This window comes from Malurus melanocephalus, unplaced genomic scaffold (assembly GCF_030028575.1).
Source record: "Malurus melanocephalus ecotype Western Australia unplaced genomic scaffold, MMel_1.1 scaffold_46, whole genome shotgun sequence".
Taxonomy (NCBI): domain Eukaryota; kingdom Metazoa; phylum Chordata; class Aves; order Passeriformes; family Maluridae; genus Malurus; species Malurus melanocephalus.
Window position 1 is genome coordinate 1,541,513 of NW_026623278.1, and position 20,077 is coordinate 1,561,589.

Here is a 20,077-nt window from a genome sequence, read left to right on the forward strand (position 1 = left end):
CTGAAATTTGTGTGTCCTTACYCTGTGTTAACTAGTGCCTGTCTGTTGAGCACAGAGCATTACTATTGCTTTGTTCAGCTGCTCTAAGGTGTGGTTTGAGGGWGCCGTGCACTGCTGTGGTTCATTTYTAACCAGAGTGAATATACCTGTATGGAAATGGTGGTGGCCAGAGGCTCTGAATTGTTTCCACTTCATGTAAGCTATTGATGTCTGCCCTTCTTGAACCTCTATCCTTTGTCAAGAATGCCTTTTTCCTTTTTTTTTTTTTTTTTTTATTACGATTTGTTTCCTTCTAGAAATTGATAAGGAACCTTTCAGAGCATGCAAATACTTTCAGCTGTAATTAAGATATTATGTAGCTAGGTGTTACTATTGCATTGTACTTTTGAAGGCAAAGGTAAACACTGAAAAAAAAAGGAAGCTTGTTGCTGTAGAGATCTGACATTGCTGTACAGTTTCAGTGCAACAGGAGTGAGAATCTAGCTGGAGAAATAAAGTCTTCCTTTATGATATGCAAATATGRCTGGCAGATTCAAATGAGTCTGTGAATGTGGCTTGTCCTCCTCAGGTAGACCTTTAGGTGCCCTGAGATCTTCCAAGCACTAAACATCTGTACTGGAATTTAAAACTATTATTTTCATTTTTGTGAACTACCCCAATTTCAAAACTGGTTAGTAAATAGATTTTTAACTATTTCTAAAAGCTGTGCAGTTGGCAGTGTAATGCATTGCTAGTTATTAGGCCACATCAGTGGTTTTGGCTCAAGTTGTGTAAATTACTGGACTACTTCTGRTTGTGTTTTTCACTTTTGAGGGAACTGAATGTCTGAAAAAGAACCAGTATTTTTCTATCTTAGATAATAAGCTTTTTGGGGGGTGTTAGGTTTTCTAAAGCCATATGTAGCACTAACCAGAATTACCAGGAATCTTTATAAAAAGTGCTCAGATTTGGGCCTGATCCAGTCCTTYAGACCTGTCATAAACATGTATGTAGGTCAGAACATCCCAGCATTGGCAGGAAGCCTCGAATTTAAAAGAAAAAAAAAATTGCAACTCCCTAATCCAATCAGAGTACATCTCTATTACTCTAATTTCACTTGCATTTAAACAGGGAAGAGCAATGAGAACAATAGAAAATATGCTGTTGGCTGTGTTACATTATAATCCTGCAATATTCCAGTCATCAAATATGCATGGATTGCCTGAGTTTCATCTAGACTCTGTAGACGACTTCACAAATCATTTTAGGTCAAGTCAGATCCATGTAACAAATGTAAAATGGCATTCAGAAGTGAGCRAGATGTACAGATAAGAAAAATATTTTAAACATTTCAGGGCTATTTAGTAACATGGGAACAGTGCATAAGGGATTTGACATTTAGCATTTTAAAACATGAATTTCTCACAGTATTATAATCACTGGATTCTTTTATTCTTTTTTTTTTTTCATGGCAATGCCTCCTTTTGATTAATCTTGTAACTGGTTCAATTTCTGGCTAGATAGAGCCTTTATGTTGTTTGCTACAAATATCACTGCMGTTGCAGCACTCTGATGCCACAGTGTTTGCTGCAGAAGTACAGCACAAGTCAAAAGGAAGAGCAAGAACAGTGTTGTCAGCACTGCATAGGAGCTTTTTGTGTTGATGTTCTGTCCTCGGGACTCCTTTCAGTAAAGACAACCTCGAGCATAACTGGCCCCTAATGAMTGTGGCAAAGGCTGTGTGCACTGAGCGTTAGAGAAACAGGCAAGGTCCGGCTGCAAATCAGTTGTCATTTKGGGATGATATAAAGGGATGAATTTTCCTTGTACAGGGATTTAGCCGCTGAGTCTGGCAGATTTCTTCCTTCGGGGATTTTTCTGGTTTTGCAGTAGCTTCAACCTAGAAAGCCTTTTCACCAGCAGCTGCTGCAGTTTCACTCAGCATCATCTCAGGCTTTCTTTGGTATCTTCTGCTTCAGTAACTTTTTGGTGTGAGATCTCTTGTTTTATTGGCAGTATCTCACCGGGTACTAACTTCCAACAGGCTCCTCTGTGCTGTCACACAGACTTTCCACTGCATTTAAAAACTTAATCTCTATTTGTCTCTCTGCAGTACTATTCAGTATAAATATGTCTATTTGTACTAAATGAGAGGCAACTGGGAGAAACTGGAACAGAGGAGGTTCCACCTGAATGTGAGGAAGGAATTCTTCACTGAGGGGGTGACTGAGCACGGGAAAAGGCTCCCCAGAGGTGTTGCAGAGTTTTCTTCTCTGGAGATTATCAAAAGCCATCTGGACACAATCCTGAGCAACATGTTTGTGGTGGCCTTGCTTGAGCAGGGAGTTTGCACCAGGTGACCTGCAGTGRTCCCTTCCAAAGCCTTGCAGGTTCAGAGGTGATGACATGTGTRATGAGTTTTTACAATGCAAATAGATTTATTGGTGTAATCCTTCCAGTCTTGTCATTATTACTGGTTTGTTGTCRTACAGCCTCTGCTGTCAACAACTGTTAGTTTATCCCTGAAAAATAAAGTAAATGAGCTTCTTGCAAAACTRTCCTTAAGAACAGCTGGATAGCACCTTGTAACAGCTGCAGTTATCTGTAGCAAGAGCAGTGGAAAATACCCAATATCTCAATGTTCAATGCTGCATATAATGCCTTAAAAAATAATAATAGACTTTTGGGTGTAATGTTTACCATCAGACATGCTGAGCCAGTATATTTCTAACTGGGGAAACTGCTTAAGCATGTACATGATTTTCAGCACCTGTCTWGTCCTCTGAACTCATGTCCGTGATGTGTAGCTGTGCATGTGTGAAGTGTTCTTCTGAAATGGCCTGGACTCATAGGTGAAAACTCTCCTAAGGCTTGAAGTAAAACAAGGTAGAGTCCTCTGTGGTTAGGCAGTACTGTGACAGCCACAGGTTTTTAGTCTYCCCCTGTGTGCTCTGAAGTGGGAGTATGATGTGCTATCTCCAGTCTGCTTTCAGTTACCATAGAATCACCAGGCACTTCTAGAGAATCCCAAAGATAGCAGGTAGATACTGATCTTCAGGCTTGCGTAAGCCTCGTTGCAATCTTATGATTCAGAGCCTTCAGTCTAAACAAGTGAAAGCCTAACAAGYTGAAAATGTAAATAATGTTATTGGAAAGAAGTAGTGTATTAGGACATAAAATCAAATTGTTAGCTACTTGGCTGTTCAGGGTATGGCCTGTGTGTCTCCACCTGTCCAGCTGTTCTCTTGCATCACTTTGCACATGTTTATTAATGTGTTTTGAAGATGGGTCACATTTTTCAAAGTATTTCAGCACTTGGGTAACTAAGTCCTGCAGAAAACCCCAGCCCAGTTGMAGATGTTGAGCACAGAGGTTCCTGGCTGTTGCTGAGTGTGGTAGCTACTTACACCTGCTTGTTCTTTTTTTTTTCCTTCTTTTTTGTTTTGTTCAAGGTCTTTCTGTGTGGCAAACAGGATGTGTGYGTATCTGAGCACCAAATTAGAACATACTCACTGTAAAGGAAACCTTTCCCAGCTGGGTATATTTAGGACATAACCAGTAGGATGGTGGGGAACGAGATGCAAAGACAGGGTGAGCTCTTTCAAGAGAAGCAGCTGTGGAATATTCACATATATGTTAACAAAACACTTAATAATGAATGGCAGTGGCTTGTTACTGAGTTTTTTTGACAGAAATTCTGATTCATGTTGCCTAACTTTGTTTACAGTTATACCCTTGTGCATAGTTCTGTACTATGAAGCTATTGTCTCTAACAAATAGCTTGAACTTTTCTCTAATAAATAATCTGAACTTTTGTTTGACCCATAGACCATAATAATTCATGTGCAGACACAGCCTTAGTTGTATTACAGGTATCCTTCAGGGTAGCATTGTAAAACTCAAGGTTACTCATTTACTCACGGTTTCCTGCAGCAGAGYTCTCCGCCCCACGCACTGCAGCAGAGGAAGTTGTTTGCTCCCCTGTGGGTTGCAGAAGGATGGGTATTTCTCTTTGCAGTTCTTTGTGGAAAWAGATGATGAGGGAAGTTCTGCTTCCTTTCTGTGTGTGTGTATTTTCTTGATCTTTTTAACAAAGTGAACTTTCCCTTTTCTCTAGTGGTAGCTGATGGTTGTTCTGAGCTCTGCCTGGCCTCAGAGGCCAATTAAAATTTTCTTGAGGTATGGCAATTACAGATCAGAGAAGCTTTATTTCAAATGTTATCATCTAAATATCTTTAGTTGCTTTAGAATTCAGTGGGCTCTTCTGTACTGAACTGTTGGTTTATTATTAAGGTCACTACTCTTTATTCTAAGTGAGTATTAAATTCATTATTAAGCTGCTATTTCAACTGCCCTTACAGACAATATTTAACATGTTAGTTTAATAGTGACASTGGTAGTATCTTTCTGTTCATTTCTTATCTCTATAAAAAGGCTAAAATAATAAAGTAAAAACCATTCATTTAAAAATTCAAATGTCATTAGTATCAAAGTTGTTTGCCTGCTCGATGCCTTCCATCCTGGTGCTGAAGCTAAGCTTTTATGGTTAGCCTTTGTGGTGTAGATTTAAGAGTAAAAGGGCACTCCCTGTTTCTAAAACTTTGTTCCTAGTGTTTGGTTCGAGCCAAGCACATAGTGCATGCCAAGAAGGCGACCTTTGCTAACTCTTCRGTGAATGCAGGGCTGTGTTCACACAACTGGCTGTGCTGCATGTGAGTCCGCAGGAAGAATGGAGCAAACTGAGCACCGGCTGATTTCTTGCATGCTCCAGAGCTGCCTGTACAGAAGCAGGTAGAGGGGCAGCCTGGTTCTGAATGAATTTCTGGCAGTGGTTGTCTGACTATTGGAGCATGAATTTTTTGGCCCTATTTTCTCTGTCTCTTATTTTTTCTTTTTTTTTTTCTTTTTTTTTTCTTTTTCATTCTTCTTAAAGCGAATTTGACGATTTTTTATTTTGCATCTTATTGTCAGCAGATGGGAACTTGAACAACCTTCTGTTCTGAGAGTTGTTTCCTAAAAAGTGACCTGTGCTATGAACTTGGTAATCTTGTATTTAAATTTATTCTCTGTGTTATGTACTTACACACTTACATATTACAGAGTCAAGTTTCATTCTGGTGGGTTTTTCCACCCATCCTACCTAGGTTGCCCCATCTAATTAGCATACATAACTATGGGAGGAGTTAATCTGCAGTTTTTGTGCTCCTTGCAGAATTGTCTGTCAGGCTTCAGAGGGTTACATCTCTGCAAATTCTTAATGAAAATAGGCTTCCAGACCTTAGATCCTACAGAGGAGATCCTGCTTTCTTGCACTGAGAAAGTTGAGGACCAAGGCTGAGGTGGCAGGATTGGCACCAAAGCTAGACAGAAAAGTGTCTGCCACTGGAGATGAAGGTGTGCAGTCCCCAGCAAACCAAGAATAATATTCTTTCYAAGAATAATCATTCAACTTTGACTYTTTGGTCATTTCTGAGACACCTCATCCTAGGATTGCTTCTAGTGGACTTTCTGAAGTCCGTTGCTCATTTGGGAACATTACTCCTTTTATGAACTTGATTCTGTTCTTTGAAACTACTGATGAGATAAACTTGACCRTGTTCATCTTTTCTCTTGGCAACATCTTGCAACAGAACGATGTGACTAGGCTAGGATCACAGGGAGCAAAGTCCAGTAGTATGTGTTTCTACTCCGAGTACCTGGGGACATGATAGAAGTTACTGTGAACTGCCAACTTCCAGGAAGGGACCTTTGCTAACTAGAACAATCTGTGTAAGATGATGTAGCTGTGAAAACTTCAGRCACCAAGTGCCACTTACCAAGGTCTCAGTGAACTGTTCAAACTGAACACAGTTTGAAACTGTCTGTTCAAGGAGGACTGCTGGCATGACCAGTCAGTGAATGTCTGACTTGATATAAGAGACTCACATTGATTTGTTTAATCTAGACTACCTGGGCAATGGGACAGACACTGAGTGMTGTCCCTAACACATTAGGAAATCTGCTGTGGGGAAGAAAAAGCCATTAGGACTGGAGAGTAATGTTGGCAGAAGAACAAATGGATTTAAGCTGAGAGGAAACACTCCTAATTGTTTTAGAAGAATTGGGCTTCATGGCAGCTTTCCAAMCAGACAGTTGGGGATGCAAATCTCAGTTACTTTCAGGATAAAGGTTGGTAAATTGATAACAAARATTATCTGATATTTACTCTGTGACTGATAGGAACTGAATTAATGATCCAAAAGGGCCCTGTCCCAGTAAGAAATCAGTATTTCAGTAAGTAGAACAGCTAAATCATCATTTAGACRTTATCTAAAATTAAATTGGTTTAGGGAGCCTGATCATCCTGCAGTGGCAAAAACTGACAGATGTCAGAAAACTGCATTGGTGCAGCACAATGTGACAAAAATCTCGGGTCTCTGATTCAGTCTATGTATCTTTAGGCTATGTCTGATTCTGGTGGCTTTTTTCACCTTATTGAGAGTACTRTAGGTTTGTATATTCTTTAAGTTCACAGTGACATCCAGAGAAATATAAATAYGTTCATAGATCCCAAGAGGATATTGAGGAAGTTACATATCATCAAAGAATAAAAATTAAGCCTCCTTTCTCAATAAATAAGAAAGGTTGTAAGTGTTGCACTTTTTCTTTCCCTCTTTCGAACTGGAAGCATATATTCATTGTATTCAGAAAACAATTACGAAAATGTCAAAAATCTTTTTCTCTCTTCTTTTTTTTTCTAGTTGGGGAATGGCGGTCAACGTGTACTCTACCTCTATAACCCAGGAGACTATGAGCAGACATGACATCATTGCATGGGTTAATGATATATTAGCTTTAAACTACACAAAAGTCGAACAACTCTGTTCAGGTAAGAAAGCACAGTATGGTCTACAAATGTTTATTTTAAAACCACTTTAAAAGTCTGATTTGTTGAAAATAGATAACTTTTAACTTTGACATAAGCCAGTTRCTCTGCAAAAAGAGACTAATGTATGTGCAAAGGAAGCATTTTTGCGTGTGTGTTAATCACGGGAAGATAAGGTGCCTTGGGAAAGCATAACAAAGGCAGAGGTGAATGGGACAAATGTAGCAGAAGATACATTGAAGTAATAAAAAGGTYGGCTAGGCAAGCAAAGAATACAGTGATAAGTTTTAGTGTTTTAAAGCCACTGGGGTTGTATCTTTTCAAATGGAGAGGGGTCATAACTGAGAAAGAAACAAATAGAGAACTGACTCCCCAGATGAACGAAATTCTCCAGCTCCTTTTCCTTCCTGATGAGGTTTCTCAAATACCTGCTGATGTTTGCAGGAAAAAAGCACAAGTGTGACCAAAAGAAAAACAGATTTGAGGAAATGAGCCTTTAGCTGCTGTGAGGACTTTTCRACTTTGTCAAAATCTGCCTGTTTCTTTWTAAATCTTTAACTGAATTATTGTTRTAYGTRTATTTGGTTATGAGCCCTGAAAAAAGGGTTTGAATACTTTATACATTTAGGTTAATCRGTGGCAACTAGAGGATAGGTGTTAAACAACAGGGTCTGTAACTAGATGATGAATAGAAATGACACAGAAATAGGATGATGTTTCATTGTGAATATACCTGCCCCTAGGGAATGATKTTTTTTTTTTTAATTTCGTAYTGTGATTTTTAAATTTGATGATGTTTGTAATAGGGGAGATCTAACTTAGATTGCTACTTCAGACAACTAACATGCTGGGAATATCTTATGAAGATATTATCTTATGAAGACAGTGCTCARAGTACATGGAAGAGGAAGAACCACATTTCCAGATTTCAGCTATTTCTTGGTCCAGATGAAATGCATAAATGGGGTCTTATATTCATATATTCGATTTTATCTACAATTCTGGGTAAATCTTCTCTCTCACAGATGTTCCCCAAAGGGTACAGATAATCCTTTGAGGCTGATAGTCTTGTAGCCTGTTCTTCAAAATTAAAAAAAAAAAAAAAACAATTTTCAGCTGCAGGAGCAGGGTTCCATATTTGSAACCTTGCACAATGACCATAAAATTGAGGTTGAAAAAGTGCAGGAGAAAGTCAATGTAAGCAGCTGATATAAACTGAACAACTAAAGACATAGACCATGGGAAATAATCTTTTAAACTGTTAATAAACTTGAAATTGAAGTGTTATCTCTAGCTCTTGTTATATTTACATGTCAGGAAGTTAGCCTAAGTATTTTATTTTGGTATAAATAAAGACAGTACTCGCACAGGGAGTAGCTATATATAGATAGATATACATGTTCACACACTGAGGGAGATAGAAACATAGAAGAAAATGGACATTTGCATCCCAAAATATCCAAAGTTTGCTATTGTTTGAAACAGGAAGCATAGTAGACAAGTTATTGACTTGTTCCTGTGTAGCTWTTTAAATGCTCATAAATAGCTGAAAGGAAGCTTTTGAAGTGAGTTCTCAATCAAGTTAAATGTGTGTGGGCTTACAAAAAAAAAAGTCCACCCAACCAAAAAAACCAACTAAGACATAAAAAAACCCACCGAAACCCTTTCTGAAAACAGGGGAGAAGTGATATAAGAAAATATTGACTAAGCAGAAAAAAATGAGTTAAAGTTATGTAAGAAGATCAGATAGAGAGACTTTAGCTGGGTGGGGCAAGCGGGTRCAAAGCATGGGAACTGTCACAAATCCACTGCCCCGTTTCATTACACAGCTTCTTATACAACTTTTTCTGTGACCTCCAGTGAGGATTTTGGGACATGCCACAAGGGGAAAACTGAAAAAGGGTTGTCTCATTACTCCATTCTGTATAAAGTTAAATCTTTTCTTCTTTTAGAATTTCATGGTTTGTGTTGCTTGTTATTGTTACCTGGTGCTTCTACATTCCTGTTTTAACGGGTGAAAGATGTTAATTTGAATTTCCCCGTTTGGTTTGATGGTTGAACTTGGTACTTAGACCTTGCTGCTTTTACTTTCATGCACATTACAATCCAGAAGGGCTTCTTCAGTAGTTGCTTACCTAAAGAAGGATTCTAGCAAGGTGCTTCCTGTGCTCTGGAGGACTTTACTCTCTGAACTGATGAATCTAAACACTGATAGGTTATTGCAGACACTAAAGCACAGTAATCTTAGTCCCATTTGAGACTGCATAGTCCATTTCTCATGTGCAAGGCATGCATCTGTGGGGATTGAAGACAGATGGACAAGCAGCTTTGGGAATCTTTCTGCATTTAATACCATTTACCGTGTAAACTCAAAGCAATTTATATAATGTTCATGTATTTTATTTAGCATATTTCTAGTGTAGCTTTCAGGAGAGAAACCAAGGGAACAGCAGCACAAATGATCAGCCAGCTAGTGGACAGAGCACCAGCAAGCATGGTATTGAGTGCAGTTTGAGAATGGCCAGTCTAGCTCATTCATTCTGACATTCTTTGGCTGACGTTCCTTGAGCCATTGGCAGCTTTCATGCAGATTAATGTTCGTTTCCATAAAATATGAGCATTTCTCCAGGACATCAAAGGCAAGGAATATGTGGGAAACTCTTTACAGCTATGAAGCATTTCACAGCATTAACAGGGATCTGCAGAGCTGCTGTAACTGAATTTTTATAACCTACTGTAAAATTGTATGGACATTTTCTTCTCTTCTAGAAAAAAAGCATTAAGATTAGTCATGCTGCTTTATGACTATTCAGTTCTTGTTCATTTTTGCTAATAAGGAGCAATCAAAATGCCAGAAAAAGTTAAATGCAAAGCCAAAAAATAGTGGGAGAGGTAAAGYGGGGGGGATGCTATATCTGAATTAAAAGCTTGAAGGAGTCACTTTTAGGAGGTAGGAGCAACCTAGATATGGCATAAGCTTGTGTTCAGCACCTGGCTGTGAGACCTCATGGAGGCCCACATTTTGCAGGCAACCTAGCAATAATTTTGTCATTTGGAGCTTAAGCAAAAAGGAATAATGTGACATTCTGCCTTTACTAAAGGCTTTATTCAGAACATATCTGAAGCTTAATGACAGTAGTTACAATGACAGAAAAAGCAATCAGACCTTCTTTTCCTCATTGCTGGGGAGAAGTAGCTTTGATAATTCACATACTGTAGCTATACCAGCCTGTTTCTCAATTTCCACTYACAGGAACAGAGCTGCTAGGATGGGAGCAGCAAAGGAAGAGGCTGGCTTAGTCATAAAGTATTTGTATTCTTTGGGARTCTTAGATGTGGTTTTTGTCTCTGCTAAGTAGGCCGAGCAAAGTGCAGTGTCCCCTGAGCTTTCTGAATGCCTGCTGTGGTAGTGATGTGCCAAGAAAGCCAGGTTATGGATGGGTGCAGCCCTGGAGAGTCTAAATTTAGTCTGCAGTTCCTCTGGTAWTTTAGTTTTGACAACTAAACAGGCAAAATCTCTCTGAGCATYTCAAAGCAATACAATTCTCTTTGCTTCAGGCACGTCATATTGTCAGGTTTGGGACTCTGGGTTTGATTTCCTGCAAAGTTGTTTAACCTGAGCATGAAATTTATAAACCATGGTTTTAATGGAAGGCATAGTGCATTTGCTTCAGATTGGCATTAGAGAGAGCATTTAATTTGATAAATCAATGACATATAATAGAAAGCAATTGAGTGGATGCCATGTCATGGGATCCCATCTGCAAAACCCATGGGTTTGGGGAATAGGAGTTTCATATGAATTATGACACCAGTTGTTTCTTAGGAGCCATGCTATTTTTTAAGGAATACACAGTGGCTTCTTAGAAAGAATTCTGACTAAGCAGCTTATAACTGAATTTTCTTTACTAAGGCTGCTTTTGATCTCTAAGGAATACCAAGTGTATGTGTTGCAGGGCTTTTCATGACTGTTGGAGTGTTACATGAGAGCATATTCAAAATAAGAGTCAGGCAGGAGAATAGAGGGCTTGCATACGAAAAGAAACAACACAATGTGTACAAGCTGTATAATGTCAAGGAACTGGTAAATGTGTATAGAAAGGAAAATGTTGCCTGAAGCAAGGTATAATTTTTGGCTTAGCTATACTTCTGTGATCCTATGAGATTAGGGAGATACAGGCTCTCCCTGCTTCGTGCATTTGAAAATTCTCCGTAGAATTATAAACTTGCAAATTGTCTGGCCTCCAGTGCATACAGACCTTCTGTCTTTGAGGTTTTGTATGCCAGGATCAAAAGCTGAATGAGGGGTTGTTTTTTTCCCTTGCTTTTAATAAATGACCACATTATAAAGAAAGTATGTAGTTTGGCATTTCCAAATTTTACACCATGATGCTTTCTCTATAGGTGCCCTGGGTGTTGCCACAGGGAATTTCTCATGTGCTGAGAATTTCTCATGTGCTGTCACTAGTACCCTATCTCAGTTGGTGTTCTTCCTCTGGAATGATGTAGTCCCTTTATAACAGATATTTGGTTGGCATTCGGCCGCCTTGGTGTCAGGGCAAAGCAAGCAGTGTGACAACAGGGCAGATGTCTTCCTTAGTGTGACAACAGGTCATATGTCATTCTTAGTGTGACAACAGGGCAGATGTCATTCTTTGTGAGACCTTGTGTCGCCTCTCTGGCTCAGGCTTTGGGGGAGAACTTCACTGCAGCCTCTGTGGGCTGTGCAGGGGAGGAGGATCATTCCTGGCTGATGGAGAGTTCTGTGGTGTTCTGCTTCCAGGGCCTGAGTGCTGCACATGGGACCCTGGGCAGGGCAGTGCCTGTTTCCAGGGCAGCCATGCTGTCTCCAGCCCCCTAAACCTTGGGACCCTGGGCAGCAGCAGGGAGCGGTGCCAAGCACGCTGCCTCCTGAGCAGCTCTCCATGGGATCCGGCTCTTCTCCTCTTGAGAGGGCTGGGGAAGAAGGGTGTTGGCCAGACAGAGAAATGGTGGGCAGGATTATTGTTTTTAATAGTCAGTTGTATAAATATACACACAAACATGTGTTGTGTTTGAAAGTCAGTTGTATAAATATACACACAAACAGGGTGCATTCTGTGGGTTAGCTGTGTGGGATTTGTGGTGTCATGTCTCAGAAGGTGTATTTTGCTCAGAGCCTCTATGAACCTATGACTTCATATAGGTTCGTATCACGTTCGTATTACTAAAACCTGCATTGTGGGACCCTGTTGGAGCATTTGGTGCCTGCAGCATTTCTCTACTGCCCACRGTGTCTGAGAAGCAAAATCATGTCTCCATGTTGGTGGTTTTGGTTCTTTTTCCCAGCTTGAAGCCTTGCAGAGGCCGTGTCTSTAGTGCAGCCTGGGAATATGATTAAAACATGGCTTGATCCCATTTGCACTCTGTAACCAAGGCATGTTTCAAGGAACTGGCATGTTGTTCTGAGGTCATGCAAYGCAGAACATATTCAGTGTCAATGACTCTCTAATGTCTTCCATATGATATTTAGGATTAGAGGGATACCATGAATGTAAATTATCTGATTTAAATAATTTCCAAAATTTTCTCAGGAAGCTTGCAAACCATAAGATTTCCAGCCAATAATTTTTTTTAATGTCACTCATTAAGAATTAAGGAGGAATAGGACTTGAACAAGGTTTYTACTTTTTAAAAATAATTATTTAATTACTCATAGCACTGACTTGCCATCAGTTGCTTGATTTCCCTCAGGTTTAAAGAGCTTGTTAGATTTTGTGYGCTACTTTTTTTAGGCACGATGAGTTACGCTGCTATTTTAAGTTAAATGGGAGCTGTGTTTTTCTGAAATCATTCTGATCCTCCTGTTTAAAAATTAATGAACTCCAAAATAAATGATTGCAAAAAATTTTAAGTATTAAAAACTCTGCCGTGTATAATTTATGAGCAGCTTAATGATTCACATATTTAAGAAAAAGAGAATACAAGTTAACACGGGGGAAGCCTCCCTCCAATATCCATTGTTTAAAATGATAGGCAGATATTCTGGATTGCATCACGTGCATGCCTGACACATGTGGAGCAGGACTTTTGGAAGCAAATGTCGTTCAGGTGCACATTGTCCCAAGGGCTGTTGGTAAGGCTGGTAGGAGCTGCACAGTTCTTGTGCTGTCTGTGGTGGCAGCCCTGCTTTTGGGAGCTCCCATCCGCATGCAGGCACTCACYCTGCCCTCACTGAGGCAGCTGTGCCCATGTAACTGAGAGCAAACGGGCAGGGCTGCACTCTCAAACGCATCAGTTTAGGGTTTTTAAGTGCCCTCCCAGGACTGTTGCTGGGCAGGGTGAAGCAAGGTCACAGTGCCTTTGCTGATGCACAGTCCCATAAAAGCTTGCATCTCTACAACTGAGTAGGTCTTAAATTGATGTGGGAACATTCACTTGGAAATGGGCTGGAACTTCTTAAATCGGGGTGAAAGTGCATGGGTCACTGTGTGCGTGTTAACTGGAGAAACAAAAATGTGTCAACCTTTCTACTAGGTCCTATAGGTGCTTCTGGAAATGCAAATAGGAATTTGAAGAACTTCAATGGCCTCTCCAATGGAGTGCTCAACATAAATTGTTCYGTTTTTTAAACATGTGGCTGTATGTAACACAACATTATGCTCACAGATGTGGAATCATAGACTGATTTATGTTGGAAAAACTCTTTAAGGTGGAGTCCAGCTGTCAAGTCTGCCACTAAATCATATCACTAAGAGCCACATCTACAGGACTTCTAAATACCCCAAGAGATGGTGACTCCACCACTTCCCTGGGCAGCCTGTTCCAATGCTTGACAACCATTTCTGTGAAGAAATTTTTTCTAATACACAATCTAAACCTCCCTTGGTACAACTTAGGGCTGTTTTCTTTAGTTCCATTGCTTGTTGCCTGGGRGAAGACATTGAACCTACCTGGCTAAAACCTCCTCTCAAGTAGTTSTAGACAGTGAGAAGGTTCCCCCCCCCCCCCAAGCCTCATTTTCTCCAGGCTAAATAACCTCAGCTCCATCAGCTGCTCCTCATAAGACTCATGCTCCRGACCCTTCACCGCCTTCATTGCCCAGTTTTCAAAATGACCTTTGAGTGGCATAACAGAACACCCAAATTTAAAATCTAAATGAAAATCTATACTCTGATATCCAAGTGGAAAACCTACTGCTGTGTGCTTACCTAAACATTACCGCCGAGGAAGCCATTCTAGAAAGCCTGAGGCTTAGGTCTGAGCCCTAAGAGCTGCTGTACCGTAAACGATTGTTGGCATTTGTGGGTTTTTCTCTCCCTTTCTTATCAAAACTATTGAGTTACMCGTGCTCCTTGCAAAGTCGCTGCTTTTTCTTCATTGTTGTTGTTGTCCCAGCAACAGAAATACGGGGTGTGTGCAGCTTCCCATCCGTGCTAGCAGCCCTAGTGATCTGAAGTACTGATGACTAATTCATACACAAATCATCCCGTATTTTCCAAATGCATGATCAGGTGGTTACAGCTTTGGAGAGAATGAGTAATTTGAAGGAGTTTGTAGCTAACATGACTGGATGTGTGTTTTTGTATTATCTGAAAAATASTTCATTAAGGCAAACAAACTAATTTCATTGCAGAARAAGGCACAGTCAGCCTCTTTCCCARAGGGAATTTTTCAAAARCTGAGTGTGCAAAAATCAAACTGAGGCCTGATTAAAAGTTTTAAGCTTGAATCATATGCAATTTCAAAACAGAATTCATACTAGGCATATATACCAAATTTCTAGTGTAGAACTTAGCTCTGTTTGCTGTGGTTTGGGTATCAGAATTAAAATAAATCAGCCCCACCCTTGCCTCAGTAAGGTTTTGTCTTTTCTTGGGCCTTTCATTTTCCATGTTAGCTGGTGTGGTGTGGTTTTATATGGTTTTCTGGGATCTTGCTCCCACACACTGCAGGGATTCAGGGAGGAGCAGCAAGGGCCAGAGTCTTTTGACATTAGATGTGAAAGGTTGACCTGATTTGTATAGACASCACACATATTGGCAGTACCTGAGCTTATATTATGGTGTTCCTACTAAATATTTTATTAGCATAATAAGTTCTAACTATAGTCTATTAAAAGCAGTTAGCTTGCAAATAAAGTTTACCTTTTAATTTATAAATATATAAACATCAATACTAAAGAAAAGCGAGGGTCTAATCTTGGTTTCAGATYTCCCATCTGAAATCCAGAAAGTTTACTGAGTGGTAAAAACTTGTTGCAAACAGGATTGTCTTGTCTTCATTGTTAACTCCTTTAAGTTCCTTTTGATTTAAGTAGTCAGAAGCAGAAGTATTTTTGATAATCAAGAAAATACTTCTTTGCATTTGTGGATTCATCAACCTCCAGATGGTGAAGACAAGAGAACTGAAAATCTCTAATGATKCAGAGTGCATATGCTTCAGAGCAAACAAGGTCAGCGTGGACAGTCTGGGAAGGAAATATGGAAGCAGGGAAGAAGACATACAGGACAAAAGCTAAAATTAGTTCAGCATTGCTTTCTGCAAGGGGCTGATGAAAGATTATCTACAATATCTGAAAATGCTGTAAGATACTCAGCTTTTATAGATTTGGTGCAAATTTTCAGCTTTACCACTACATGTTGCGAAATCCTTRGATTTTAATAGCTTTAAATAACCACCTTTTCAATTCTGAGTTTGCTCTTTTCTATCTGAATTTTGCCCCGGCGTCCCTTCCCCTCCTGTGGCAGCTGCCTGCCCAGCCTGGTGGATGCAATGCCCTCCCCCAGGTTGCTGCCTGCTCTGCCCCAAGGCTGGGATGCCCAGGAAACACCTGCAAAGCAGTGATGCTGCTGGGCTTTTTGTGCTCACTAATGGGGCTAAAAATAGCAACTGCTGGGGGTGATTTCAGCACAGCAGTGTTTGCAGGCTTATTTCACAGTCTGGCCTGTGAATATCCTCTGTGACTAATGGCTGCATCAATATTCTAGATCAAAACACAAAAGGACTTTTAGCCAGTGATTCTGAATTGCTTGTTAGCTAATAAAGGATTAGAGGGTTTTTAACATTGATCCCTCTTCTGCTGTGCCACCAGCTGTACTTTTCATCTTTCATTTGAGTAGATGTCAAATTATTTCTTTTTGTACGTGCCCATGTGCTTGTTTATGCATATAAAAGTTTTTTGGTCAGAGAGATAGATTTATTGTGAGAGCCATTCTGGTTGTATGTTTTTGACTTCTCTAAACACATTTGATACGATTTAGGTTTGGGGGTTTTTTGGGTTTTTTTTTTTTTGGTTGGGATCATTTTGGGAGGGGAGGGTTATTGGGGGTTTTGTTTGGGGTTCTTTTTTTTCCAGAAAATATAGGGGAGATTTTTAATACCAAATAAAATACAGTAGCATAAAAATTCTTTTGTTTTTGTAAATTATGCAAGAGGTATGTCACAAGCTATAATGTCATTATCTCCACTGTCGATTTCTTTGTATTTGTATTAAAAAGATTTCTTGCTCATGCACCTGCATTGAGACATCAATTTTATTGTAAATTGGATAAGCCTAAAGTGCTGTCCCATATGCAGAGGACCACATGTAAATRCTGTGGCTGTAAGGTGAAGGCACTGCAGTCTCACATCACTTAAGCAGGGCTCCCCTTTCTGCTGCCTCCAGGAAATCTGAGCCGTGGGCAGTGTAGACAGTAGTGTCCCCATTCTGTTGCAATGGCGTTTCCCATTTAAATATAATCTGACAGCTACAAGCTTTAGGGGCTAAAATTTTAAATTATAAATGGACACATATATAATATTAAATACGTACATGAGCTCGATATCCAAAATCAGGTAGTCCCAGCTGACTGTAATGATATTTTTATTTTCTCCTGTTGCTGTGACAGTCAGGTTTCTGGCTTTTCGGAATCAGGAAGAATTTTTTTCTCTTTTTAGTTCGATGTTTAGTTCAGTCCACGTTTGTGTGTTGCCTCTGTTCTTCAGGAAGGAGTATTTTAATGAACTGTKTTTGCCAGTGTAATAAAATCCTCCCGTTGGGGAAAGGGCCCAGCAGCAGCTCCAGTGCTGTGTCAGAGAACAGGTCCCTGCTGCCATGTGGATGCAGTCCAGTGTTTTCTGCCCTCGAGTGTTGTGCAGACCCAGGACCACCTCCTGGCTGGCAAAGGCACAGAAACAACTGCCAGCAGGATGGGGAGAAAACACRAGGAAATACCCTAACTGGAGAGAGGCTATCTGAAGGCATGCGGAAGGAATTTGCATTACCAGCAGAAGGAGAAAAATCTCATGTGAACATTTTGAGCTTCTAGTTTTCTAAAAGGATCCAGATGAAAGGTTGTGCAGCGCATTTTTGGGGCCTCCAGGCAATTACTTMGATATCAGAGTAAAGCTTATAATTGGGGTATGGGGAGGATGAAAGGACAGARTTAGGAACAAATTCAATTTATAACATTAAATGATTGCATAATAATCCTTTTGCATTAAATTAAACAATAAGTGTACTCAAACTCTGCATTATCTGCATAACCATGCTTTTAACTGTAATGTAATTTTTCCATTGCCATATATTTACGAGTTCTCTTGCTAAGGATGAGTTTGGAATAAATAATTGTGTTTTTATAGTTTTCTGTAAGAGGATGCAAATTTGTCATCTGATGCTTGTTACTTGCCAGAAGGCTCCTTTTCCTTTAGGGAATATCTTACTTTGATTCCTTATCATTTCAAGACCATTGCAAACAGCTAAGCACAAGGTGTCCTTGGAAAATGAGATTTTTTTAATAACCATTTTCCCCACAAAGCTAGGCAACGTGAACAGATTCTTTTTTTAAAAGGCATTGGTTTTCAGCACTAAATCTTGGCACTTTAGAGAACATTAATTCAGCACTAAATCTTGGCACTTTAGAGAACATTTTTGGACCTTACTCTGAAACTCTACTTCTCTTTGGGAAGTTCTGATCTTGATAACTCTGTGTGATGGCTGACTGGATACTGAGAATGAGAACTATCTCATGCATAAAGTTGGTCCTGTCAAAACATATGCATACCCATGGAGGAAAATGACTTAAAGTTCAAGTTATTGTTGACTCTCCTGTAAAACTGGGCAAGCCAGGTGTCTGCTTTGTTAATTTGGTTTCTCTGTGAGCACTCAGAAATATTTTTGATAAAAATTGTTGTTGATAATGGGCTGAACTGTTTGGTGAGATCTGGAAACTTCTTTGTCAAAACTGGTCTGTGCTGAAAGCACAACAATCCTTTTCGTGGAAGTGGAATTGAACTTGTCAGGGGTAATCGGGCAATCACTTCCCTGCCCTGATGCTCAAGTGCAGGGGCTGCACACTCTACAGCCCTCTGTGGACCTCACTGAATCTTTGCTGAGTGTGAAGYATTTTGTAGAAAATCCTTCTGAAGAGGAAAGAAAATTGCTTTTCCTCTGATTTCCTCAAACATTTTCGTCCTTGTTTTCTAAACACTTGAGTTTAGTGCCAACAGTAAAGGCTTTGCAAGTGACAGTGGCATGATGCTGTAGGAGGAAGCTCCCTGCGTACAACAAGTGTTGTCTCTGCAGCCATCCTCTGGATGCTGGTTAGAAATTTTTCCATATACTCCCTGTTTGATGCTGGATTATTCACACACACCCTTACCCTCTATGTAAGGTCAGAGAGTTCTCAGAGTTGAACTTAGGAACCTGTTTTGAGTGGGAGCTAAAGCTGGCAGCCCAGCTGTGGGTGGGCTACACTAAAATCTGCTTATTTAAATGCTATTCTCATTTAGCATTTAGCAAACAGTAAGGATGTTCATTGTAGAGGGATGGGAACTGACTAGTATGTCTTAACAAGCTGGAGCTTTGCAATTAATTATTTTTTTAAATCATGGTTTGATATAATCTTAAATGACTGCCTTGGAGTTGCTTGGAATTTGGCTACAAGGGCCAGAAGAAAGATGATCCTGACTTGTTGAAATTCAGGRAACTGTGGGGATCAAGGAGGCTTACTAAGAGATTTTCAATTTCACTGTTATCTTCTCCCTGTATGGACAGTCCTACTGTGAATAGGGACTCTAAGAACATCCATCTCCCTTTGCATTAGTCGTGGTGATTCCTCAGATGCTGCCCAGCAGTGCATGCTGCATCCAGATGGAGTGGGGAGAAACCAGGGGAGCTGTCACTGCTCAATGCACATTAGATAAGCCGGTCTTGGGTGCAGAGTGTTAGGCTGAATTACAGCAGGGACTTATTCAGCACTGTTGCTTTCTGCTCATGCTTTCTGCTAATGACATTAAACACCATTTGGTCTTAGCTGGGTGCATCTGGATTAACGTCAATGCATTCTCTTGTTGTAGGAGCAGCTTACTGCCAGTTCATGGACATGTTGTTCCCAGGGTGCATCAGCTTGAAGAAAGTAAAGTTTCAAGCAAAGCTGGAGCATGAGTACATTCACAACTTCAAACTTCTGCAGGCATCATTTAAAAGGATGAATGTGGATAAGGTAGGAATTCTCTATTTGTATTTTGATCACTGCATGTTTCAAAAGTTGTATAAACTGTGTGAAATTAATAAATAGAGGAAGCAAACTTCAAAGTACTTGAAAATCCACTTTTTCAACTTTTGGATGGAGAACTGGAATTGCAAATAGCGCATGAAGATGTTCTTGACCTTTCAGCATCTGAAAAGGGTATTTGGGCATGAAGAAAGAAATTTGGCACTTGGCTCCATTTAGATACAAACTGAAAATTGAGTCCAAATGTCTGCTGAGGAATTGTGCCATCTAACTTATTATGTATTAATATCAGAGACCCTCTGATAAAACACCATGTGTTGGAAATTCCTTGTCATCTGTGAATCTTAATTTTTAGATAAAGTAAAATTATTGGTGACCRGAATTTCCAACAAAACAACTTAAAAATATGCTGTTATAAGTATTCCATGTTTTTTGTCCAAAGCAGTGTTTACRGAATTTAAATTATTCAAAAGCTGGAATAATTTACCAAGTGATTTAATAGATTGGGCAGCATATGTGATCCTGTAAAGTTAAGAATGGAAGTCTCTGGGACAATTCTTGTTCAGCCATAAGGTATTTGGTTATGCTTGAATGTCAGAGTTTGACAGACTTGCCAATATGAATGACTGTGTTGGTAAAAATGGATAATGGGAGTTATGTTGTCATGCTTATAATTTTACTTGCATATTCTTTTAAGATTCTGGCCCGGCCTTTAGTGTTGTCATATTGTGAAATTTAAAGAGTCATCATAGAGTTC

At 39.7% G+C, this 20,077-nt stretch overlaps 1 protein-coding gene across 6 annotated transcripts in view; it reads left to right on the forward strand.

The window, feature by feature from the left end:
* MAPRE2 (microtubule associated protein RP/EB family member 2) overlaps positions 1-20,077 on the forward strand; it is a 99,293-nt gene that overhangs the window by 54,287 nt on the left and 24,929 nt on the right. For 5 of the 6 annotated variants that reach the window (XM_057365018.1, XM_057365014.1, XM_057365017.1 and 2 more), the window contains 2 exons: positions 6,720-6,847; positions 19,163-19,308. In XM_057365018.1, the coding sequence (XP_057221001.1) occupies positions 6,727-6,847; positions 19,163-19,308 (267 nt within the window). In that variant the 5' untranslated portion in view covers positions 6,720-6,726. The remainder of the gene's footprint in view (positions 1-6,719; positions 6,848-19,162; positions 19,309-20,077) is intronic. The other variant, XM_057365019.1, reaches the window with a different exon arrangement.